The 26,341-nt window shown below is 40.2% G+C and overlaps 1 protein-coding gene across 2 annotated transcripts; it reads right to left on the reverse strand.

Annotated features, from left to right (window-relative positions):
* Window positions 1–3,199: 3,199 nt before the first annotated feature.
* On the reverse strand, window positions 3,200–24,805 carry slitrk6 (SLIT and NTRK-like family, member 6). Of its 2 annotated transcripts, none has more exons than XM_006795687.2 (2): window positions 24,253–24,805; window positions 3,200–7,414 (listed from the first exon to the last, which is right to left on the reverse strand). In XM_006795687.2, the coding sequence occupies exon 2, from the start codon at window positions 7,397–7,399 to the stop codon at window positions 4,862–4,864; it is 2,538 nt and encodes an 845-aa protein (XP_006795750.1). In that variant the 5' UTR covers window positions 7,400–7,414; window positions 24,253–24,805; the 3' UTR covers window positions 3,200–4,861. The 2 variants fall into 2 exon arrangements, with proteins under 2 accessions (XP_006795750.1, XP_006795751.1); XM_006795688.2 differs by having other exon boundaries at window positions 24,485–24,507.
* Window positions 24,806–26,341: the final 1,536 nt, after the last annotated feature.

Below are 26,341 nucleotides of genomic sequence, written 5' to 3' on the forward strand. Positions count from 1 at the left end.
GTGATCATAACAACAGAAAATAACTTAAATGTGGTAATTTAAATTAGATAAGGGCATTGTTTACACATACAGTATAAAGACATTTGCCATACTGAAAAGGTGTATGTGTCAATGATGTGAGAGTGCACAGATGAACTATGTCAGGCTACCAGCTTTTGTCTCAGTGCTCTACTCCTTGCACTATTATGAGACATCTGCTTTGTTCAACATTTTAACAAATACCCCCAAGATAAATGCTGCCTCAAAGTGATTCATTTATTACAGAAGGCTCAGTCATGGTGCTCCATTGATAACTAAACCTTAACATAATTCTTAGACATGCAAGCGCTGCAAAATAAATTGCCTTTCCCCAACAAAGACAAATCGCAAATCAACTGAAATAACCTTCACGAATAAATTTACATTCCCACATTAGCATGCTTTTAATTTTTTTTCCTCAATGGCATTGCTATTTATGGTATTAAGTTCTATTTAAAAAAGAACAGTAAACTATTATATTGTTTAAAAGAAAGCACGTCTTGTACACTGTATTGCTTTTTTAATCTTTTTTATACAGTACTTAACATCTTCACATTTACCTTCAAATGATAACCAGATTCATAAGTTGTTTTGCACCTAAAACAATTTATGCTGAGTTTTGATATTTAACATTTAAATGCATGTGCCTTCATTGAATTATTGCATAGTTTCTCAGTACATTTTCCACCCCTGAGGAACAGGAGCTAATTTCTCCTATATCCTATATCCTTTCACCTCTCGCTTTTTAAAACCATTTTGGTCCTCCAGCAATTATATCCAACTGTGTGATAGTTCCGTATATCTGCCACTTACTGTTCATTAAATGTCAGTAGGAATTAAAGGCAAGAAAGCCCTGCAGGATGAATAATGTAATATGTGAGGCATTAATTGACTGGTGTTCACTACAAAGAACCTGGTGAATCTCTTGGATGCAGAAGAGCGATCGATATTGTTGCCCAGAAGAGATGTTCTGTTGTTGTGCTCTCAGATATGAATATTAATGACTTGTGGTTGGAGGCACGAAGTAACAGATCGACCGTTTTATAAATAATAACTGGGTGAGATGATATGGATTTTTCAAGCCTCTCTTAGAAACATTTTGCTAATAAAACTAATACATCATCTGCGCTACAAATGAGACGTTGGACACTCCGGTAAGACCACCTAACTGAGCTGTGTTAATGGATGAACACAAATACTAATATTGCACTCACACAGTGATATTTGGGGTATTAAAAGCAGTATTTTCACATTTTAGCCTATGTTTTGGCTGTAAAAAAAACCTTACTGCCGGTTGCATCTGAGGTCACAAGATGTTATTCTTTTCCGGCTGTGATGCAAAACAAACATATGCACTGTTCAAAATGAATTGCAAATAGTCACAGCTGGTTACTGGTGTATTATTCAAGTTCAGGTCTGTGTTTATTTGCCTCCACGAGTCTAGCCTATGTGTGCTTTATGTGTGTAAGCCTGTAAATAATGCATTTCATGTTTAACTTTTACCACTGCTTCCCGTTCCATTTTCCAGCCTTATTCCGAGTCCGACAGCTGGCTTCATTGTTTGCGCTTCCACATAATTGCGTTACATGTGATTACACTTGGTGTGTGAACAGCAGTGTTACTTCGCAGGCGTTCCATCTAAACATGAACATCCACAGTCATTAGAGCTAGGTTAGCTTATACTGATGCAAGAGGTACTTAGCCCTAATGTACCACCATTTTCATCATTATTGTGCAAATTTATGCAGCTAAGTGCAGCAAAAAGTCCTCTCATCACCTACACTGGGAGGAACCTGATTGTAAGGTTTCTCACATATTGTTGTTCTTGAATGCACAGAGTCTCAGAGGAAGATGTTATGTTATACAGGATACGTAAAACATTTATTGAAACAAATGTTTGGAACTGAGTCATTGTTATGCTTAGTGTTCTCTTTAAAATACTCCATTTTTTTTTTTTTTTTTTTTGGATATACTGCAATATCCCGGCACCTGGGTAAATTACAGAAGACTTTGAATACTTTAATTTTACTCTGCCTGTAGAGTGTAAAACAGGGGTGTTAAACATAAGGCCTGGGGGCCAGGATCAGCCTGCTCCATTCTAGCCCACTGGGCAGCTTTGGAAAATGTGAAGATGGGCATAAATTTTGGGCTTTTAACTGCTTTGTCATAAGTTTTGCAGCTTTACAATCTGGGCAATGAGATACTAGAACTTTTTCTGTCATTGTACACATTTACTTTTTACAATTTAAGCCCAAAGAATCATACAGATATACTTCAACAGCATTTCTTTACCCCATAGAAAAACTGTATTGTTGACATTGCGCTTCTGTTTCTTAAAATAATCTCAGGGATTAAATGTGTTTTTAAAGTTCTTTACACTGACACAAAGAAGAATTTCGCTGATCATTTTACAATGTAAAATGTGTTTGAGATTTTGTTTTGTTTACCTCGCCTACTAGCTATTCCATTGTGTTACTGGTTCCTTGGTGAACTTGACTCACACAACTGGATTCACTTATTTGAAGTCGTCCCCTGAAATAAAGCATCCTGCACACAGTTTTGCACTTTGCTAATGTCTCACCTTTAGAGGAGCATATTGCTTATGAGTCTCATAGGATCAAGCAGCATAAGATCATTTGTCTTCCCTGCTGTGTGCATGTCTGTGTGTGCCTCTGAGAGTTTTCATACCTTAAATGATGTCCGTGCATGCAGAGTTTATGTATTTAGATGTCAGTGGCAGTCTGTGTTACGGGTGTATTCTTGGAAAGCAGTGTCAGATATATCAGTTATGATAGAAAATAGAGGAATTAAAGAGGATCCGCTGTTTCCCCAAGTGGAAAGAAAAAAAAAAAAGTAATGCAGTAGAGCATGGCTGGAGAAAAAGCCTGCCGCCACTGTTGTGTGATTAAGGACAACGTCTGAGCCATTGCGGGGGGGTAAATTATTCACATAGCTGGAAAAAAACCCCAAATGTTGTTTACACAAGTACATCTTCGCACATGTATGCTGTGCAGGACTGATAGCACAATGATAGAAAATGTCTTTTTTGAGTGCCTGGTGTGGCAATTAGTGCAGATAGTGTGCGGTGTTGAGAAGCAGCAGCTTTGAATTCTTTTATCTTGAAGGTAAAACAGGCTGGATGTATACATGAGTTAGCCATAAATTACTTACAAACCATATGTATACTGCAATTCTTTATTTCCTCTTTCAATTACAAGTTCTGTTTATAGTCTGTACAGCACTGAAGGCACACAAAAAAACAATAGATATAATGGAACATAAGTATATACAAAATATACAGAATAAATAATTAACTCTAGTTAAGTAGAAAAGCTACAGAGTGTGTGCTTACATGAACCGTTCCAAATGTTGAGTTTCCAAGAGTATGAAGAGCAAATAGTATAAATGCAGAATAACGACAATGTCTACATTGCACATGTCACTCGCCAACTCGTCAGCTGTTTATAATGTGAGCTGGGAAACAGAGAGAAGTCGGCTGGAGTCTGTTTTCTATCAGGCTGTCTGTGGAAAACTGGACCTTCACTCGCTTTCGGGCAATGTTATGTTCCAGGAAGTTAATAAATGTGAGCACGAGGAACGAACAATGTTCCCAAATGCTGTTGTCAGACAGAAAATAGTGGCACACGTCTCACATACAGACACTCAGACACACACAGATCAATGATATTCCACATTAGTGTTTTTTTTTTCATCAAAAGCTTAAAACAAAAAAAAAAAAATTCAGCAGGACTCTGATTGTCATGCACCATCTTATGGCATTTGATTAGTGCAATGCATTTTTACAACATTACAGTGGTGTATATACTTTACTTGAAGTGCTCTACTTACTGACTCAAGAAATAAAGAAGTAGCTTGTACAAAAATAAATAAAGTTCCTATGTCGTGTCAATTAACTGACAGAAGGATAGCTTTCAAACTGCACTCCTATCCCTGTATTTTTTTTTAATATATATATTTTTTTTTATGTACATGTTGGCAATTTGCTGACTCTTCGGCACAATGAGCATTCTGGTTGCGGCAATCCAGCTGGCTTATGTTGACAGAGGATGTAATCAGGTCATACCCAGAGTCAGGGTAAACTGATTAAACAGCATTTCTGGGTCAAGTGATGATTGAAATTCACTCACTTCTTCCCAAACATCTGCTTTATTCCGTCAGGATGTTGGAGCGTGAGGGGGATGGGGAGGGTGCTATGTGGATCGATTCATTTGGCTGCAGTAACACAGCAGAGATGTAATCAATCATTTAAAAAAAACAAAAAAAAAGTTGGTTTCAACACAGGACTGTTCAACAGACTGTGAGTTTTAACCTCTTAAACATCCAACAGGGTTCGTATTAGGGTTGGGGTTTAGGGTATTTTCACAAAGCAGAAGCTGATGCTGTTTAACTGATGCTCTGTAGTTTTCATCTAACAGTCTGTGTGTGAATGGTGTGTTCCCCTTAACCCTAATCCTGAACCTAACCCTAGACAGCACACGCTCGTCTAGGGTTAGGTTCGGGTTTTGTTTTGGCCACAGCAAACTGAATCTTTGAAGATGATGTTACATTTCAAATGACGTCTCAGTGGTCCTGTGGAGATTAAGCGGTTAAGTTATATTTGGCCATAAATAATGACACCTTTTACCAGCTACATAACATGGCTGTCAACAGATGAAACGTAACAAAAGAGTCAACCAATTACATTCTGTGCTACAATTTAAGAGATGTGCCCATCATATATCTATATTTATATTTTACACTGTGGCAAGTACAAGAGGGCAAAAAGGACAAGGCACTTAGATCAAACATTTTATGTATATATATTTATTATAACTTCATAAGCTCAGTTAAATGCAGTTTGATGCTCCAGAACTTCCAAATAGTCTGGTTCAGTATGCAGGTTAGCTTTGAGTTCAAAGTACTCGTTTTTTGTTTGCTCAAGCATGACCTTGTGCGGTCTTGAGTACATAATCGTCTCCATTAGTTTCACCTCCTCCTGGTGCCCAGGGACCTGCATGTCTACAGCGGGCTGAAGCTGAGGCATATTTTTTCTCAGGTATTCTGTTATTCCGAGCTGCTGCAGCTCCTTCTCCCTCTCCAGAATGTTCCTGTACAAGGAGTTGGGGTTACTGAGAGTGACAAACTCCGCGGGGCACTCTCCGGGCATGGATCTGAACTTTGAGCTGGGGTTTCCCGTGAGGGGCGACGTGTTCTCCTTCTCCATGATGCTCCGGCAGAGGTGATGCTTGGAGCTGGGCTCGTCGAGGTTATAATCCATATCGGCGTCGTGCTCCTTGTGCTGAGAGCAGTAGGTGGGGTTGCGGCAGATCTGCACGATGGGGCTGTGCGACCTGTCCTCGTACAGAGTGGTGGACCCCGTCCTCTGTGTCAGAGTGTGGTGAGTGGTTTTCTGCCCATACATGCTGTAATGCAAGTGAATGGGGGAGCTACTGCTGGTGTTTTCTCGCGGCTGCTCCTCCGCTGCTTTTTTCTTCGCCCTCCGCCGCCGCCGATGCACGACGAACACCACCAGCCCAGCTGAGCAGAATATGACCATGAGGACAAAAACAAGAAGGCTTAAAATGAGTACAGACAGTGGGATAGTGTCTGTGAGTGAGATGAGAAGACTCCTCTCATCGCTGTTGGGCCCCAGGGTGGCTGTCACACTCTCTTCATTTGAGGGCAATGGGTGGTAGGTCCCTAAACCGGGACAAAGTACCTCATGATGAAGGCTTCTCAGGTCGGTCTGCATCACTTTCTTTGGCATGTGACACAAAATGGAGCCCACCACTGTGTCCTTTCTCAGTTTCTCTACCCATTGTTTGAGGCTGAGCAAGTCACAGCTGCAGTCCCAGGGGTTGTCCTCTAAATAAATCTGCTCCAGCGAGTCGAGTTGATCGAGCACGTTGCTCACTGGCAGGTGCATAAGCAAGTTTTTTCTCAGGTTTAATTTGGCGAGAGGCACGTTGCGAAATATCTGCGCTGGAAGAGAGCTGAGCAGGTTGTTATTTAATGACAGCAGCTTCAGGTTTGGCAGGGGATTAAATGTGCCTGGTGCAATCTCTTTGATGAGGTTGTATTCCAGATATAGGTATTCAAGGTTGTGCAGTCCTACAAACATGGTAGAGAACAGCTTTTCGATTCTGTTGCCGTTTAAGTAGAGCTTTTTCAAGCTACTCAAGCTGAGGAAAGTTTCATTATCAATGTAATCGATTCTGTTGTTTGCCAAGTTGAGCAATTCTAAACTATCATATGTTACAAAGTCGTACTTCAGAAGTTTCTGAATCATATTTCCCGTCATAACGAGTTTAGTTGGGCTTTCCTTAAGTATTCCGATATCTGACACCTTTTGAATTCCTCGGTCTTGACAATGCATCAAAAACCCAGCCACGGGGTGATTGTGACAAGAACAATGCTCCACACAAGGACTGCTGGGAATGTGAGATGGTGTCGGGATTCTGCCGTCATCCTTGGCATTGACCAACTTGGGAATCTGAGCTACTTTGGATGAGGGAGTAACAACCATATCCAGTGACTTTGACGGCTCCTCTAAGGGAATATTGGCGTGGGATGGACAGAGGATGTCCCGCTTCACCTTTGCCAGAATGGACCCCTTGAGGTCATGTGGTGTGGTGCAGATCACATCGCTGATTGATGATTGGGCTCTCATGTTCTCCATCCAGATTTTTAAATGTAAAATGTCACAGTTACAGACCCAGTCATTGTCTTCCAGGAGGAGTTCCATTATGCGCCCAATATGCTCCAAAAAGCCGACATAGGGCAGTGTCTGGAGCTTGTTGCCACGCAGGTCCAGGTGGGTGAGTGGTACAAATCGGAAAATGTTGCTGGGTAAAAACTCGATGGAATTGTCATTGAGGATGAGGACCTTGAGGCGGATCAGTTTGTTGAAGGCCCCTGGCTCGATGACCCGTATGAAATTTGTGTCAGCTTGGAGAAATTCTAAATTCACCAGGCCTTGAAAAGTGTCCTCTTTCAGTGTGACGAGGAAATTGCTATTTATATGGAGTTTTTTCAGCGATCCGAAAGTGCTAAAGACCCCTGGCTCCAGCTCTTGTATACTATTACCCCCGATGTGCAGTGAAAGGGCACTCTTAAGCCCTTCCATTTCCTCAGCACGGAGCTCAACCAAGTCATTCTTGTAAAGGTTCAGGTGGAAGGGCACACCTGCTGGGACTTTGATTTGGGAGATTTTGCTGATGTTTCTCTGCTCGCAGTTAAGATGAAAGATGCCGTCTTTTCTCTCGCAGGAGCACAAGGAGTCACAAGACTCACTAATGGAGGATGATGCCTCTGAGGGATGGATATCTTGGGATTGGACCGCAGCGAGAAACAAGCCGATGAAAATGACACAGGGCGGCATTTCGGCCTGAGAAATCTGTGAAGAAAGGATGGGCAGAAGGGGTGGGGAGGGAAAAAGAAAAGTGTTAAGCAACTATGTTGCAGAAGGTCAAACTCAAACACGCTGTCCTAAATAACTTTGCCACTTCCGCGTAGCATTAAAATTATATTCAGTCTCATTGTCAGTGATCCAAATGTCATTTAAGTTTCATATGTTACAACAGCAAGTTTATGTTATGTATGTGTAAAAGTGTAAAATTATATTTATGAGTGCATCATATGCATGAAGAGTAACACAGTTCTTGGATCAAAGCCTTTATGTAGTGTAGAACTGTCCTTGCACAGCCTTAAATGCATGAAAAATATATAAGACTAGAAAACAATGCTAACAGTGTCCAGTATTCTCTACACATTGTGTTCAATTTATATGAAACTCTCATTAGTTTTAATAGAATTTCCCACTCCCTCTTATAGTCAACATGCTTTACCTATATTTAGATTTATACTTGCACACTCTGATTTATCTACGAATATTCTCGATTTATTGACTTTTTAACGTATGACTATGCTGCAGTACGAAAGAGACCATCTTTGTGAGTAAATTATATCGTATTAATTTCTTATGAGATATACAATACATGAATGAATTTCATGCAAACTTGTGAGGCAAACAGGACAAAGAGCACAACCAGTTCTCTGTTGATCATCCGTGGCCATCACAAAATCCAACATCTACTGTACAGCAAATGTACATATTTTGTTATTTTAGTGGAACTGGAAGCAGCTACACACACTTTATTTTTACTGGAAAAAAAAATCTTGGAGCTTCATGTTCTCATCATTTTTTCTTTCACTTTAGTGTGTAATGAATGCACAGCAGTGGTCTTATTTTTTGCAGGCTGTGAGTGTATGTGTGTGTGTGTGTGTGTGATCCGAAAACACTGTGTGGTTTTTGAGCTCTGACAAAGCTGTTTTGAGGCGACTGGTTTCGCCAGCATTGTCAGAGGTTTAGTAAGGTGTTGTTAACAGTTTTACAAAAAGGGGTGGAAATGTCTTAGCAACTCTGAAAAACTCTACAAAGTATTCTCTTCTTTCTGAATGTTTATGTTGCCTTTACTCAGTATATGTAGCATCATCCCTAGCTAATGGCACGCCTATTCATCCAATAAAAAACTTCAGAATTAAGACTTCCTCCCCGGGCACTGCATTCCCAGTGACTCAGTGGGATAGTGGTACATTATTTTAAAAAAAGAGGGAGAGAGAGAGAGAGAGAGACTCATTTGACTGATTTCTCTGCCCTTTATATGCAGGCTTGTCTGAACAAAGACGTAGTGTGAGTCATGCAAATGCAGAAGTCACCTCAATCCATGTCAAAGCAACATTTAGAACAAGCATTCTACATTTAGAACGTGAAATAAATGACCCCGTTTTATTGCAAAACCAGCTAACTCACATGAGGCTGGACTCAAAGGGAATTAAATCTGAGCCAACCCTGTATACATACATCTGAATTCTTTCAAATACTCTTGACTGTATTATTTTACAAACTATATCAAAGCAATAAACCGAAGCGTGTGGAGGGGCAGCCCGGTCCACTGAAAACAAAATCAAACTGTGAGTAGGATTTATGTTGAGTGACAAGAGAAAAGCTGAAATCTGATTTTAATGATGAGCAGCCTGTGCACCACATTGAAATCCATTACATTAAGTTGACTAAAATCCTGATGGATCAAAGGCTAAATCACTCTTGGGGGACTGGTGCAGAAGTGTAGACATCTTCCCTAGATCAAGAATCATCTAGATATTCACTGTTAACGAATGGGATTCTTCAAAGAGGAAAGACGTGAGAGATGACAGCCGTTCTTGTTAACGAATGCGATTAGTAACTGGAAAGCTTCATTCTGGTAAGACGGGGCAAGCCAATCCAGCCTGTGTTTGTCAGAGACTGAAAGCTATGACTCAAGATATCTATCGAAATAATACTCAACTGTCTCTCTTTACAAAGCTGAGGAAATATCTCCCCTTCACTCAAAGTCAGAGAGATGTGGGGCATATTTCTGGGGGTGTTTGCAGTTGCCTGTGCCCTAAAGCAGCAATAGAAAAAAATATCTTTTTTGGTGTGCAGACTAGAGATACACCCTGTGAAGTCGTCATCAAAAACCACTCTACTGTTTTGGGGAAAACAACAAAAAGACTTAAAAAAAAAGTGACGTTTTTGATGTGTCAGTTTGGATGCTCGTTTTTTTTTTGTCCTCTAATTGGAGAACAGTTTGTAAAGTTTTAGAAAATTACATTTTCTATATAGCCTAGAGATACAGACCAAGGGACCAGAAGGCATTCATGTACCAATTAGCTTAATTACTGTTCTGAAACACATCGGACATTCAGATTTTAAATGCTTACTACAGTCTGACTATAAATATAACAATTATTCTGTTTACCAAGTCAAGCAATCCTCACACAACACACACCTAACCCAGAGAGACAACAGAGAGAAGATATCAGCTCCATGAAGCTAAAACATCTCTGAAGTTATTCCCCAACCCTCTCCGTGCCTCTTCTTTCCTTCTTTCAACTTTTTGCCTCCCTCACCATGCCTCCATGCATTTTTGGTGCCACAGGGTAAAGTCAACAGTATTGATGAAAACCAAGACAACTCCATCTTCAACATCTTTGAGGTTCAGGCATATACCCCAAGGTCATTCTCCACATACCTGCAATAACCGATAGAGACTTTACACTCCTCACTCCATGGAACCAGGAAACACTGAATAGCGAGAACTCTAAGAAATATAAAAACCCCAAGAAACTCGTTACATTACCAAAGTAATACATCACTGGTAATTTCACTGAACTCTTACGTAACTCAGACGGCACCAGCTTCAACTCCCATAAGTGCACAAAGAGCCAAAAAGGAAGCTGTAGTAAAAGGAATTGTGTGGACAGTTTTTTCTTTGGCTAGCTTTACAGCATATCTATTTAGACAAGTTTCTGCAAAATCTGGCCTGGGAAGTATTTAAATTAAAGCACATAATGTAATGTTATTACAGTAGTTGAGCATGTCCTCAGCTGCAGCATTTTACACTTTACTGTAACACTTGCAACCGTGAGCAGGCCAGAACACAAAGTGTGCCGGTGAAGTTTCTTCAGATGTGTTCATTTTTTGAGGGGAATAAAAGGAAAAGCGATATACTGACTGCCAAGGAATGGTATTCTTACATTGCTTTTGAAAAAGAAAAACAATTCAATAAAAGGCACAGAAAATTTGCAACACCTATAATTCCTGCAGTGCTTAATAAAGACAAGTTTACAACGTTTGGGAGAGGGTGGTGAAAAAAACCCCATCAACCCACCAAGCAGAAAAACGTAGTCTAACGAACACAGATATTGGGTGTCAAGTTTTTAACTGATGGTATTTTTTTGCGACTCAGTGATTACTGTTGTTTTAATTATAGTAAAAGTGCAACTGCTCAATAGTGGTTAGCCACAAGTGGAAATTTTTGATATATCACCAAACCCAAGCGGCATACAGGTGAGACAACCGTAGTAGTCCGCAAACGTTTCTCCTCAGGTCATTTTAAAAATTTCCTCCATGGAGCAAGCTTTCTTGCTAATGTATGCACCTCACCCACAATGCTGTTACAAGTGTCCCTTTAGTGAGCAGGTTGCACGTGGGAGATGCTGAAGGGGGGAAAAAAGATGGCTGGATGGATATTACATTCCTCCAATAACACCTCTGATTCTACCACAGAAAACAGCTTCTTCTTCACTTCTTCCCTGCCATGCTGATTACTGAGAGAAACAGATGCTTTCAAACCCATGCTAATAACATATTTGTCAGATTGCAGATAACAAACCGTACCTGCATCGTTAGCCAATTCCTCACACCCTCATCTGTTCTGCTCGTCCGTGACCCTACACAAGTTTCTGAATTGGATTCTACTGAAATACACTGTCTGTTTCTGTGTTAGCAGATCAACAGCAGACCTTTAAACTCCTGTTGTTCTTAGATTACAGTCTCCTGTTAATTTGACCTGCTTAGTAAATCTGGTCCTGAATGCACTAATAATCTCGTGATCCCCTCCCTTACTCATTTCTACAGGGAATCACCACAACATCAGGCAGAATGCACAAGAATAATTAGTTGAATGTTCTTGCCTCGAGGGAAATCTGGCGCTCTGAATCTGCCTGGACAGGAGTACAACAATAAGGAGACCAACCACTCTTTGAGAAAGACAAGTTGCTCATTATAGATCACTCACTGAGCTACTGTTTAGATACACAAAGAATGAAAATGTCTCTCAAACAGTGATGATGTCTTTTAAACGGTTGACTATTCTGCATTTATGTTCCTGTCATCTATCCGGTATGTCGTACAGAATTGAAAATGTCAGATTATTACTTCCCTTTTGTCCAACCAACAATCCACAAAGCAAACAGATGTAAACAATGTGTTGTAGTTTTAAACTTTGTAATAGTTGAATGCAGTTTATAAAATCCCAAATATAACACATCATTCTGGTGTTCTGCAGTCTAAGTTTTACTTAGTGTGATCTTAATAATCTTTGTCTAGGTTTCTATGATTTCACCTCTTATGATTCTTGATCAAATGAGGTGAGGAGGAGGGAAACTGAGGAAGAATTAAGGACTTTATGGATTGGCGTGAATTTGAGAGAGTCCAGCAGGTGGTGGACAGAAGACTGCTCTTGAAGCTGAAATCAGTCAAAGGGACTGCACCCTTTATTGGCTGTTTTATGTATTTATACAGGAGAACTTTATTAGGAATAGTTATTGTTTTGCTATTTGGGATATGTGGTGTTATATCTGTGTTGAACCTGCCAGGTCAATGTAATTTCCTGCTAAGGATTAATCATGGATATATCTGTTTATGTTTCTAATTAACATCACTTTGGCATGTCTTCAAAACACTGTAGTCAAGCGGTCACTAAATAAATAAAAACGTAGATTAAGAATCAATAGACATTTATCATTTAATGGTCTCTGCAATAATTTATCTTTACAGATGGCTAAGCAAACTCATTAAAAGAGGAGGTGATGGAAGAGAGGTATCAGAATTGGCTAGAGGCCACCAAATTTAAGCTTTCTAAGCCAAAATTTTCTCTGAGTGGTGGAATTGCCCTTAGACCTTTCCAGCTGCTTGTTTTCCCCCCCCGTCCATGTGGAAAGGCATGCCATTTATTTTAGAAATCAGTCTTTCGCTTCTGAATTCTTATTGCAAAAAGCAACAAGAATAAAAGAAAACATTTGAATCAACGTTTTAAAGTCTGTATTTGAAAAGACATACTCACAGATTCCATATACGAAAAGAATATATTAATGTAAAATCAAACATTGGCAAAACTTCTAAGCTGTGAACAACTTCCACATTTATACAGTTAGACATCACTGGGAGTTAAGCAATAATCATTTTCAAGCATTTCTATGCAGAACATTGAGAAATGTGACTATGTACTCGTGTTTAGCAATTAAAGATAATGCGACAAACCAAAATGAGACACAAAAATCTCATTTGTCAAACCTATTAAATTTACATTGTTTAGACAGCGATAATATTCAGACAACATCTCCCAAATCTGGTGCTGAATAATAACTGCAGCATTTCCCTTTTTATTATTTATATACATTTGATTGCTCAGGAGTCTGGTGGAAGTCATGGGACCCAAGGTGCTCACCTTTGTGACCCTAATGGCTTGCAGGATAATATGAAATGGAAAAAAAAGACTATTAACAGATGTTATCGCGTACTGCATGATAACACTGCAGAGAGCAGATAGAGAACGGCAGTAGTTTGATGCTCTCTTCCTACTGGATTTCAAACAGACTCCTCTTAACTGATCCATTTTTCAAGCAATCAATGTTGCATGGAAGTCGGTGTGATGGGCGCAGGAGATGAAACATTCTTCCAGTGCCAGTCTTCTGCTGCACTCTCTTTTTTTTTACACATTCAAATGTTCATCTCGTGCTGTTCAGACAATTCAATTAGAGATCTACTGAAGCCCTATGAGATCGCTCCTCATGCATGTGAGCGAAGCCAACTCATCAACCAAAATCGAATCAGATGAGTGAAAAAAAAAAAAGAAAAAAGGAAAAGCAGCATGGAGCGGAGGAGAGTAAGACATCAGAGAGAAAGTGAGGAAAAAGTCTGTTGATGGAATATTAATCATAGGCCGGGTTTTTTACCATCGCTGGAACATACACAGGAGGCTTTGTCCATTTATAAAACCAATAAACACCCTGTTAATGCTTCTGCTGGACCGGTTATAAATTGTATTGTTCCAGTGCAGCGAAACACTCCATAATATCACGGAACACCCACAGTGAGTCCACTGCCCGCCGTGGGTATAATATGTCAGAGTGACAAGGCCTCTTCTATGTGACTGTGCGAGCACTCTCACACAGAAAGCCATGAATACACAAATGCTCATCTTCCACGCAGACTTTTACAGCACTGCTGTAAATAAATGTTGTCTTTTTATATGTTCATTAGTGTGTCCATTCAGACAAGTGCACGCATGATATCTGAGATGATGTAAGCAGCCAAATGACTTTAAATAACCAAAGATAAGTGTATGCAAAAACTTTTTGCATGCTTTTTTAATATGAAACTCACTTTTGTGTGTGTTATAAATGAAGCGTATCCCTTAATTTTACACAGGAGCATTTTCATCTTGACCCTAAGTAATCTTTCTAATCAGTGTAAAGGAAGTTTTAAAAAGCCTGTGGAATGATCACTGATGTCTGCCTGCAGCTGCCTTTGCCTCAAACACTTTGCTGGTCTCTCAGTCCACTTTCAGTGGTGCTCGGCAGAGGTGCCAGTTATTTGTTGGTCTTAGTTCTCCATTGTTTCCCCATAGCTACTATACAGGTCCCCTGAAGCACACAACAGCCCCTTGTTTCCCCCATAGACATCCTCCAATTGAGGCTGTGAGCCATGGACGTCTGGCTGCCCTTGCGAAACTGGGTTTATGGTCAATAACACCCGCTAGTGTACGCCTAACTCCATAGAGGACGACCATGCGTCACTCTCACTGAACCTAAAAAATTAAAAGATTCCTCTCCTTATATGAAATTTGCTCCAACTTTAAAGTTTAATACATGCAGCATGTTTGATCAGGTGACCAGTAATGTGTTAAATCATCAAGATTTCAATAATTGAGCTAAATGATATGGTTGCCATAATCACGCAGCCCTAGAAACAACGCAATCAAGTTTTATTCTTATCAACATTTCTGTAGGTCAAGTCACTTTCGAGCAGGCAGATGAGTCCAGAATTCATTACTTGGTAATCTAATGTATCACATAAGTAGTGTGAGAAAGCGATGGAGCTGAGCAGACCTGATAAACTTGGAGCATGTCCCTTGCAAAAGTCACTAAAAATTCTGACAAAGACATCTCACTGCTGACAGCATTTCAGTATGAATGGACCAAATGTGGCTTTATCACAGCTTGACTGTGACAAACTTTAAAATGACAACTGTATTGGGTATTCATTTGCAAAGCCAGGGTTCATACTAAGCACGCCATCCTTACTGAACAGCTCGTGTGCCCTTGCTTGCCATTGATTTTTGCACTCTTTACGCCCCTGACAGCGCACTGCAGCACCACTTATTTACCATCTGTACATTTGTCATAGTTTCTAGTGGACTGACAAAGACACACACACACACACTGTAGATACAGTATATGACAACAAAACAAGGACCTGGATTTGCACTGTACTAAGTATGAATGCACACCATCCGGTTGACAGTTCCGAACATTATTTTTAGATAATATGAACACAGTCATAGTCGTGTTCTGTCCTCGTCACTGTCAAAGTAAAGCACGCTAGAGCCACAAATAGCCCATAAGGCATAATTCCTTCTTCTGTTGCAGGAGGCAACCTGATGTAGCATGAAAGACTTGTTATCCCTAGTGGCACCCCGATGGATAGAGCCATTCTCTTAGCTCGTTCAAGAGTGATAAAAGTCACTCCAAATTAGTGTTTTGGACATATCATGGAGATGTCTTGTGGATATCTCACAATATTATTGGCTTTTCACTTGCTCTTAAAAGCATTAGTCACCTCGGTTCTTAGCATTTTATGACCTTAGTCCTCCTCATTGCTAGGCTACCTGCAGCTGCAATGATTAATGGATCCTGACAACAGGGTGGTTGAAAGAGTAGAGTTTAATTCACTGAAGTCTGAAGTTCTCTGACAGTTTAATCCACCTGTTCACCCCCCGCAGCAATAATGTAAATATAATCTGTACCAGCACCGTGAGACTGAAATCCAAGCAGGTTTAGGATCAGGATTCTACAAAACAACTTTTATTCAGACATATGAGCCAACATCTGACATGTATTGTATTGTTCTGCATATGGTTAATGAGGATTCACATGTACAAGGATCAGGTTTCAGAGCTCTTGCCTGTCAAGTCCCTGTGAATGGAGCGATATCACGTGTTTCCCAACGGAATTGTTGATCTGTTGCTTCATTTTGCTTGCGGTGCTTGTGCTGAAACGTTTATCAAAACTTTCCGTGTGCCAGCGCAAGTCAAAGTGACTGAATTGCATTTATTCAAATTTGAATCAAACATGCATGAAAACAAATCCAGTAAACCAATGTTAAAGACATTTCAGCTGTATATATTTAGTTGGATTTTAGTTTTGTAAGTGCAGTACGTATGACTGATTTAGATTTAGATTTTAATTTAAAAAAATAAAAGTTTAAAACGTTTTTTTAGCTCCTAGTTTTAGTTAACTAAAGTACGTCCACCTGTTAAGGGTCTGTATACATCTATTTTATAAAATATATATATTAACACTGACTGAACTTTCTGGCCCTTTGTTTCAGCATGGTGGAGGTTTTAGTGGAAGTACTGTGCTTTCAAACAGGCCAACAAAGATCCTTTTAGCTGTGTTGGAAGCACACAGCCTTGGTGATCAGGGGAGCGAGGCTGATAGCACACGCTCTGCTGGCTGCTACAAGGATTGCATCTTTAGAAACATCATCAGTGTCCCGATGAAAAAAAATGAAAAGAAAGAAATTCGATTGGCTCTCTGCTTTTCTCATGTTGTTCAGTAGTTCTAACAGCTGGGAGCTCATCCCCATGGTAAGTCATAAGCAGATACTGAACTACATCATGCATAGAAACCTAATAAATCTTTATGACCATTAACTGACACAACGCCACAGTTTTGCTTACTCACTACCTTGTGTAACTGCATAGCTTCCTCACTTTCTGCTCTCTGCTGGTGGGCCTTAATTTCTGATAGAGAACATATGCATGATAGAACTAATAATAGAAACACAAAGGCAGTGTGGGATAGGGAGGGAAGAGGGGGTGGCTCAGCTCCCCTGGCAAGCTTGATTTAGAAGGCCTGCATTTCAAATGGTCTGTTTAACTAATGCGCAGTAATTAGTTCTCCTGAAATGAGCAGGCAAGTTACGCCACTGTATAGTAGAATCAAGGTATGTTTTGTAAGAAGACCCATCTGCACCAAACAGATGTATCTTTCTGTATACCTTACTGTCGCTTTAAAAGAAAAAAAAGAAGGACACTTTCTATTCAGGAGTGACTCACCAGCAGGACTGGCAAAGTGTAGATACATTTGTTCACTATACTCAATCTAGTTTCAGTGCTACCTGGAAAGTCAGGCAACTGAAAAGCAAAGCCAATACTCTAAATAAAGTAGAACACAGTTTTAATAGAGATTGTTGTGTTATATCATTATGAGATAGCTCTTTGAGAATATTCAGTGAGTGTTTCATATCTTTCTATCTCCAGTGTAACCATCCTTAGTCTTTTCAGCCTTTCAGTTGTTTCTAATGTCGATTTTAAAGCATGCCCTCCATAAAAACAGGGCCACAGGGTAATGGTAATGACGGTCTTATGATTCACTCCATAAATAGGTGTAGATCCGCCACTTGGAAAAAAACAAAAACTTCATTCTCAAAGGAGTCACATATTATAGGTAGACAGGCCTGGCTACTGAGAATAAACAAAAGAAAGGGCACCACCTAGAACATTCTGTCATGTCAGTTAATCACAGCTTGGTTTCTGTGGTCTACATAAATGCAGGCAAGTTTATAGGCAACCTGAAAATCTGAAAATAGAAACTTAAATTATATTAAATCTGTAAAAATACTAACTCGCAACAAAAAACGATTTTTATATTTTCATATGCATTCTAGTTAGATATCTGAAATATACCAATGCTGGTCTATTTTGAAACTTTCGATTTGAATTTATAGAAACTTCCTTCCAAAAAAACTACAAATACATAAAGTGATTGTCAAACACAATCGAGCTGTAAGTACATTTTTCATATCACACGATGGACTGTCATGTACTGTGATCACGCTGGATATCTGGATATCCTAACTGTACAATTATGACTGGTATCATTCAAAAACTAGAGTCTTCGATTATTTTTAAAGCAAGGATTAAACAATATGTTTTCCTCACTGTTACCAGTTTCATAAAATTGATCGTTAGGATAGAAAAGCTCCATTAAGAAAGTTATTTTACCATTTTACACATAGAAGCAGTTTCAGAACATAAAAACATACCCATTTACGTATTTATGTTTGAGATCCAACTCAGAGCTGTTTTACAACATATTCATGCAAATATTTAAAAATGCACAAAAGCCAGGAATTAAAGGGGGTCACCACACGCATTGCAGTAATGTTACAATTAGTTCACAGTCGTCCTCAAATTGGGCATGTGGCTATTTCTGGGAAATGTGAAATGATTTTTGAAAATCCAGTCCTGGCTGATTAATTCTTCTTACAGTCAAACACAGAGCAGCTTCCTGCTCTCTTATTTTGCTCCATTATTTCAAGAGTTTCATCAAATCTGTCATACAGTCGGCTTTGGTAGTTGCCTTTTTTTTAATGCATGCATTGCAGTTTTAACAGCTTTGATGATATTGGCATCAAATCTAATATTTTTTGTACAAATTTCTACACCTGCTATCTGATGTAAGCCTTTCAAAAAAAACAATCGATGCATGTGCGGCTAAGTTCCCAAGTTAAAGGTACTTTGTTGTAAATACCCTCTGTAGAACCAACCTAAAGCACCAGGGGGTAGTGGTTTATCAGTAGGTGTTTTCAGATGTCTCTTGGTTCTTAACCTTTATATAACTTTTTTAGCTACCTCCCAGTTTTTGCCCGCAACCGTAAATATGAATGTATTCATAATAACATGCGGGGTTAAAATATTGTGCAAATGTTTATTGCACAACAGTGCAGACTGGCCCAAGTTCAACTTCAGTTGATATCCTATCAGGACAAAACAAACATCTTTTGGATGTAGAATCAAAGCAGTTGTTTCTTCACATTTGGTAATTAGACTTTAGTTACTCGGAGAAGATATGAAACTATTTTTTTAAAACAGAGCGTAAAAATAAGTATTTGTAACTTAGATTTTCTCTGTATAACTCTACTACACGTTAGACAGCCAGTCACTGAGATCATCAGATCTTCGCACTAGTATACTGTCTGCTGATTGGCTCTTTAACACTGATGAGATATACTTCAAATATACTAAAATTTAGTATCAAATAACAAGACATTATCCAACACTTGGTAGGATGTAATCAGTCTGATTTATCAGTTTGATATTCAGTCTTATGTACTACACTCTAGCTTACTGTTCTTCAGCAAAACCATGACGAGTTTACTAACTGAACAAATTACTATAAAGTCATAAGCTGTTTTTTATGACCACATCTGTTAGTGGCTTTGTTCATTAGTAACAGCTGAATGGTATGTGATCAAGTGACAATTCATCAAGACGCCCACTAAAAGCAAAGAAAGAGGAAAAAAAAATCTACATGCCATATGTAAACGTTGCCTGTATGTGTTTTATATTTACCTGACAGGATCTAGACTATGATTGTCATAAGCGACTGCACATTTTCACATATGGGTGCACACTTTGAGCCCATGTGTGTTCATGGGAGAAATGGAAAGATGGCGGCGCAGCTTCTTTAGCTACGTTAAAGGTAATAGGATTAGCACAAAGTCACAGATTTATCTTTTACTGTTTGGGAAACATGGAGATGGATCATACACACACACACCCCCACCACCAATCCTGATTCTCCCTCTGCTCTGCCCTTTCCCTGTTTATTCACCAGGCGCCTCCATAATTCATTACTGTGTCATACTAGAATCAGTATAACTTGCTTTATGATGCAGAGCCAGTAGAGCTAAAACTCCACCCTATCTGACACTTTGGCTGATGCAAATTTGCCTGAAGGAAATCCAGTCTATGGTCAAGGGAAATAAGAAGACTCATTGGAGCTGCCAGTATCAGATGCAACAGCAGACTTAAGCAGGACACACAGACAGAGGCAGAGCTTACGGACCGATAGTCAAAAACATTTTCAGACTGGCTCCATTGAGCAAGAGTGGATGGTTAGATGAGAAGATTGATAGATGTTATGTCTGTTTGACTGCATCAGTAACACCAAGGTGTAATGTCTTTTTAAAAGGAAGATAAAGCTGGTATATTTTTACATAATCCTTGTCTGGACACATAAGACAGCAAATTCAATGCAGATTAAGTTCAAGGTGTCTTGCTTTCAGCCTGTGCATTTTTTTTTTGTCAGTTAATTGAGTGTGTGACAACTTAACTGCAGAGACTCGGGCTGACCTGCGCCGTCCAGCTAAACAAGACCTTTCAAGACCAATTAAGTGGGAGAGCCACAGCGGGAAGTTAAAGAAGCTGGACAGCATTCTAAGCTCCTGCTAAAACCTGTTATCAGAACAAAAGCTTCAAAGTCAAATATAAGACTCAACGCCACCCATAATTCCCTGTTTGTTTTTGAGATGGATTACTCCGAGCCATATGAAATTCCTGGAATCACAACAGAAACTGCAGATTAAATGCATATACAGGCAGCACAGCACACGCTGCACGTCTGCCACAAGAAATGTGTACACATCACACGTGACGCTGCTGCAACAGAAGGGAGTGTTGCGTTTCAAACAAAGGTGGTGGTGGTGGTGGGGGGGGGGGGGGGGGTTATTGTCCTAAATAATCTGCTCGCTGAGCATTTCATCAGAATGCTAGCCGCAGCCCATCAAATTCTATGTGCTAGTTTTCCAGCAGAAGGTTTTACAATATTCATAAAGTGCTTGGCAAGATAGAAAGATGGATAGGTAAAGGCTCAACAGCTGGCAATAATGTTTGGTGTCAAGACAATGAACAATGCTGAACTTGTAAAGGTTTTTGAGGTGTGTTGAAAATGTGCAGTAGCCAACAGCCAGACTACGAGAGATCTATGGGGACCAAGCTCCGTTCTCATATATATATAAACATATTTTAAAGCATAAAATATGCTCTAATATAATTTAATCCCTGCTAGACATTAACATTTTCCCCAAAATGTGGCCAAAGTATGCACTTTTGTATTGCCCATATCTGGCACTGACTGACTGTACTGGTCCACCTTAAACAATTCTTATATTAAATGTGTTACAACATTTGGGCACATCTGGTCTACACTACACTTCTTATAACCCACATTAATACCATGTCTGGCCCAAACATGTGAGCTGTCAGTGCCAAAAAGATCACAGATAAGACCCAGATGTGTTTACTATGTGTAGCAAGAAGCACTTAAAAAAAAAGAAAATCCCTCTCTTCCTTCCCTCAGCCCCAGCAACAGATGGCTGCTCCTTCCTGAGCCTGGTTCTGCTGGAGATTTCCACCTATGAAAAGGGAGTTTTTCCTTCCTACTGTCGCCAACTGCTTCCTTATAGGGGGTCGTCTGATTGTTGGAGTTTTCTATGTATTATGGCACAGTTTATAACTGTCACGATCCTGGGTCTTATGACCCAGTGTTTTGAGTTTTAGTTCATTTTGATGTTTATAGTATGTTTAAGCTCATTAGGTTTCCTATGTTCATTTGCTTATTAGCTCCCCCTTGTGTTTTCAACCCCTGTGAAGTCCCCCCTGCCCTTCATGTGTTTCATGTCTGACAGTCTCATGTTGTCAAGTTCATGTTGTCATGTCTGCGTCTCATTATGGTTCCTGTTTTATTTTGAAGGGGTCCTGTGTTCCTATGTTCAATGTTTTTAGTTTTACTCTCCTCTTGTGATGTCGTTATGTTCATGTGTGTCAGCTGTTTCCCCATGTGTTTCCGTTTCCCTCATCATCCTCCTGTGTGTATTTAGTCCGTGTGTCTTCAGTCATTCCTTGTCAGGTCGTCTGCTCATGCACGTCACAACTTCAGGTATCCATGTCAGTTCTCCATGTTTAAGGTTTTTTCATGTTTAGTTTTAGTTCACCCAGTTTAGGTTATTGTTTAACTTCACCTATGCCCTTTGTTTGTACCTTGTTTCCTAGCCTCAATAAATGGCTTGTTTTTTGTTAAATCCACGTCACGTTCAGTTTTTGGTCTGCGTTTGAGTCCTCTCTTGCAAACACATACAGTCTGCCTCAGCCAGACTGTGACAATAACTTACAATATAAAGCGTCTTAAAGGTGACTATTGCTTTGATTTGGAGCTATATAAATAAAACTGAACTGAAGTGAATTTTACAGGTGTTTGTGCTCAGTCACTCCTTTGTTATGTTGTGGTTACTCAGGAATGTGCTACCATAAGCATGCACTTTAACTGCTCCTGATTGCTTTCTCTTACAATTACAAAGTATTTTAAGAACTTTTTATCGTGTTATGACAAGTCCTGCCTGCTAATTTACACCTTCCTGCTGCGACACACGACCACGAAAAGCCAGCAACCTTTCTCCACAGAAGGAAAAGAGAGCCTTGTTTACTCCCAGTCTTTTCTCCCCACTTCCCTTGAAGGTCTCCCACCAACAGTTGCGTGCGTCTACTACTTAAAAGTCAGGCGGCTTTTAGCCTGGGAGGCTGAAACAGAATGAGGTGGAGTTTGGGCCGGAGAATGCGAGACAGTTGACTTGTTGCGTCAGGCTAGAGGTTGTTTCATTTCAGCCCGACATGGGATAGCAGATTAGAGCCCCACCCACCCTAGCAGTCCATGACTTCAGAGTGCGTATGTGTTTCTGCGCTGCCTTGTTTATGCGCTCGCTCTGACCGTCTATCAACTTTCCCCGAGCGCCCCTGCAGTGTTCCCAGGCACCAATTACGCCAGGACTTGTCCCTTTCCTCCTCTGGATTGGAAGTGATGCGCCTTGCCCCTACAGGGTCGACACCACCACTACACCCACATATCAGTGAGAGATTCTGCCAGCGCCCGCGGCCCTCCTTCACCACAATCCTGGAGAAATGATAATTATGACATCCACCCACGCAACAGGCATGAGATAGTTCAACTCCCTTGCCCCTTGTTCCAGCCTTTTTTTTCCTTTTTTTTTTGACTGATTCAATATTACGTGGGCTCACGCTGCCTACTTCATCTCCGCTCTCTGATACATAACTGCAGGATTTCTCAATCTGACAAACAGCACACTAATAAAGTTTCACCATGGCCCGAAGCTCTACCCTCGACCCTGAGCTGGCTCTGAAATCCGCAGACCACTCACACCTGTCAGGCCAATTTCCTTTTGGCTACTCAACTCATTACAGACAACACCTACCCTATTCAAACATATTTGTGTTTCCCCTTCACTGCAAACAGTTTGTTCAGTTGTAGGGGACTAACCACCACTGCACCACCTGATATCCACAAGTAAACATCAGCTCTTGTTTCCCCTCTCTCTATAATTTCCTGTGCCTGGGTGACTTTTTTTTTTTTAGGTATTATAGCAATGGAGCTACAAAGCTGGAGGGGGAAAAACAAAAGAAAATTCTTAACACTAGAGAGCCAGACAGGAAAGTTGTGATTAAAAAAAAATAATAATCAAATGTTATGCCATCCAGGGCCTATAACTGGGGCATTACCTTATTAACCATTATTCATCCAAGCAAAAAATTGGGGTCCAGACTCAATTAAGCAAACTTAAAGATAATCAGACAGTGCTTTCCCCATTAACTGGCACTTCCTCTAATTGAAGGGGGAAAGCTGATTAGAAGTAAGGCACAAATGCAGTGCAGATCTATTGAAATGCCTGTGATTACAGAGTGTGAACATGCACGCTATAACAGCGCCGTGTAAAACGTAACGAGATTAATTGGCTGGCTCTGCTTCCTGATTGGCTCGGTTCTGTCAGAATTTATGACGCAGCGCCCATTAAAAGACACCTGTGACCACTAACACTAATAAATATTCATACGCCACAGATATAATTAGTGATGGTCGAACGCCAGGAGGGAAGAGCGAAGTGTGAGGCAGCTTCAATCTGTTACTGTTATCTTTTAAAAATGAGCCACTCACTCCAAAGTTTTGTCTTTTTTTAAAATATATTTTTCCTTGTATGTAATACGAAGCAGAGCATAGGCACACCAGTCCGAATTTCCATAGGGGAGAACAGCGCCGTAGGATACAGTAACTGTGTGTGGCAGACAGCCAGGTGTGCTCGAGGTAATGGAGCCCCCTCAGGAAAACTCACAGCTCCTTCTCTGTTCCTGTCAAGTCCAGGCACTATTTTTTATTTATTTTTTTCTTTAAAGCTGTTTTCTGCCTGTGCTTTCTGACAATCTACACCCTCTGTTTTATAGCAGTTTTTTAAGGGGGGATAAAACTGGATGGTTACTGCACTGCAACATTCTTTAGCTAGTTAGAACGTGCCCGTAATGGACGCGGATTCCTTATCATTTAAGCTAACCCCAATAAACAGAAAAATAAATAAATAAATTTAAAAAAAGGGGGGGGGGGGGGACAGTTATTTAATTGCAATGAAACAGAAATAAACTTACCATAAATCACATCTGATTCATAACTGACAGAACACTGACAGAAAAATATTTACATTCACCGTAAAGTGACACTTACCGGATAAAACTGTTGAAGAAAGACGATATTTAAGTCCAAATTTCACTGTACTTGGTCCATCAGTTAATGCGGGTAACCCACCACCTTTAAAAACAGGAGAGGGGGGACGCGCAGGCTAACAGTTTCTCTACAGTCCACGAAGCTCCTTATAAAACAGGCGGACACACTACAAAACTTCACAGGTTCCGTCAGTCCTCTCCCTTTTCCTTTGCGGTTCCTCACACACACTCACTTAATTATTCCGATACACCAGGACGCTTTGCGGTGAGGTTTCACTCCGGTCCCGGGATGATGAGCAGCCCGCAGCCTTCCTCCTTCCAGTCTCTCCACAGTCAATTAGGATTAAGTTGCAGGTTCGAGGCGACAGTGTTAAAACATTGTTGCCATTAAAGCGGGGCTATTCTTTCATCTCTCTTTTTTCTAATTATGCTTCTACGGTCAACTTAAAATAAAATAAAAATACAATGCCAGCGCGTGCCGTGCCCTGCTCTCGCGCTGCGCCGCGCGCTCTGTGTAGTTAACCAATCTGCGATATATTGGAGTTGCTCGGTAATTTGCATGCTATAGAGGTGGACTACAAGGAGGCAAGGCGGCGTCAAGGCGACCGCAGCACGCGGCTCTCCCGGAGACTTTCAGACTTTCAGAATAAAAGCCTGGAGTAGATCAAATGCATTTATTTATTTTTATTTAAGCCTCTTTAATATTTTGATCAATTTTACGACTTTTATCTATCAGAAAACACAATTTAAATTATATTTAATCACTCTAAAAATGACCATACAAATATTTTTCATTTCTTTCCAACAACTGCCAGCCAACCAAAAAAACAAACAAACAAACAAACAAAAAAAAAACGTTTATTCACGAAGGGATATCATGCAACTTCCGGTACTTCAGTGTCTCTATATCGGGCAGTTTTATGCAACTGGGAAAGCACTGAAGCGGTTATACAGAACTCCTCCTCTTGGAGATTCTCACAATACACAGAGAAAAAAACTCTTACACTGATAGGCTTTAAATAGCCTGGCTGCAGCACCAAGACCAAAGAATGCCTATATCAGCCATATAAGGCAACTAAAATAGTAGCATAAAAATATGCAAAGGTCTTGTATTCACATAAGTCAAGTATAGCATTTTTGACATAATAGTTTTGATTCTCATGTGTGAGAGAAGAAAATAATTTCCTGTGTGTGTGTGTGTGTGTTAGAGGGGATCTGCACAGTGGCAAACTTACACACCTTCCATCACACAGAAAACTGCAAGCTGGTCTTTGTGTGTGTGTGTGTGTGTGTGTGTGTGTGCCCTTGAACACGACGCTGAAGTGCTACCACTTCCAGATGAGTTGTGGCTGAGCTTGACCTTTAACCTCCCTGTGGTGCAAGAACTAATAGGGTGTAAGATCATTATTATTCCAGATCATGCTCCTGTGTGATGAAAAAAGAATCAGACAGATCAAAACTGCTGAAAATAACCTTGGAATGCCAACTGATCATCTGCATCAAACCCAGGGTTGTGATTCTCTGCAGCTTACTCGCTGATCACTTTCAGATGGGCTGCCCCCCACCCCGATGCAATCGGTTGTGTCTATCTGCTGCATAAAGCCAATTGGGTTTGTCACGGAATTAGAGAAAATGTTACTCCCATCTGGAACATCACAGACTGGAGCAGTCGTCTATTGCTTGACCTCATCGGTGACCCATCCCAGACATATCATCTCAAAGGACCTGGTCAGAGAATTAAAGATGCAGGAGTGACAAATTACAACCTTTAAAAAAATTACCCAAGAACTTGTAATGTAGAGTTTGGTCATGAGATGTAAAACAGGAAGAAAAAAAGTGTGATTCATTTACACAACTTAATGATACCTTGCAAGCACATTCACACATTTAGACAAAAACAAAATTAACATTAAACAGTGCGCTAATGGCAGTGACAACAAGAGAGTACGGTGTATTTTAAAATGCAAAGTCACTCTCCAAATAATTCCCCAGCCTAATATTTCATTCTAGTAGAGTAAATATTCTGTGTCCTGTTCACAGAGCCCTGCTGCAAAAAACAAAACAAAAATCATTTACGCTCACTTAAAATC

The sequence above is a fragment of the Neolamprologus brichardi genome, chromosome 23 (genome assembly GCF_056152115.1).
Source record: "Neolamprologus brichardi isolate AB-2024 chromosome 23, ASM5615211v1, whole genome shotgun sequence".
Taxonomy (NCBI): Eukaryota; Metazoa; Chordata; class Actinopteri; order Cichliformes; family Cichlidae; genus Neolamprologus; species Neolamprologus brichardi.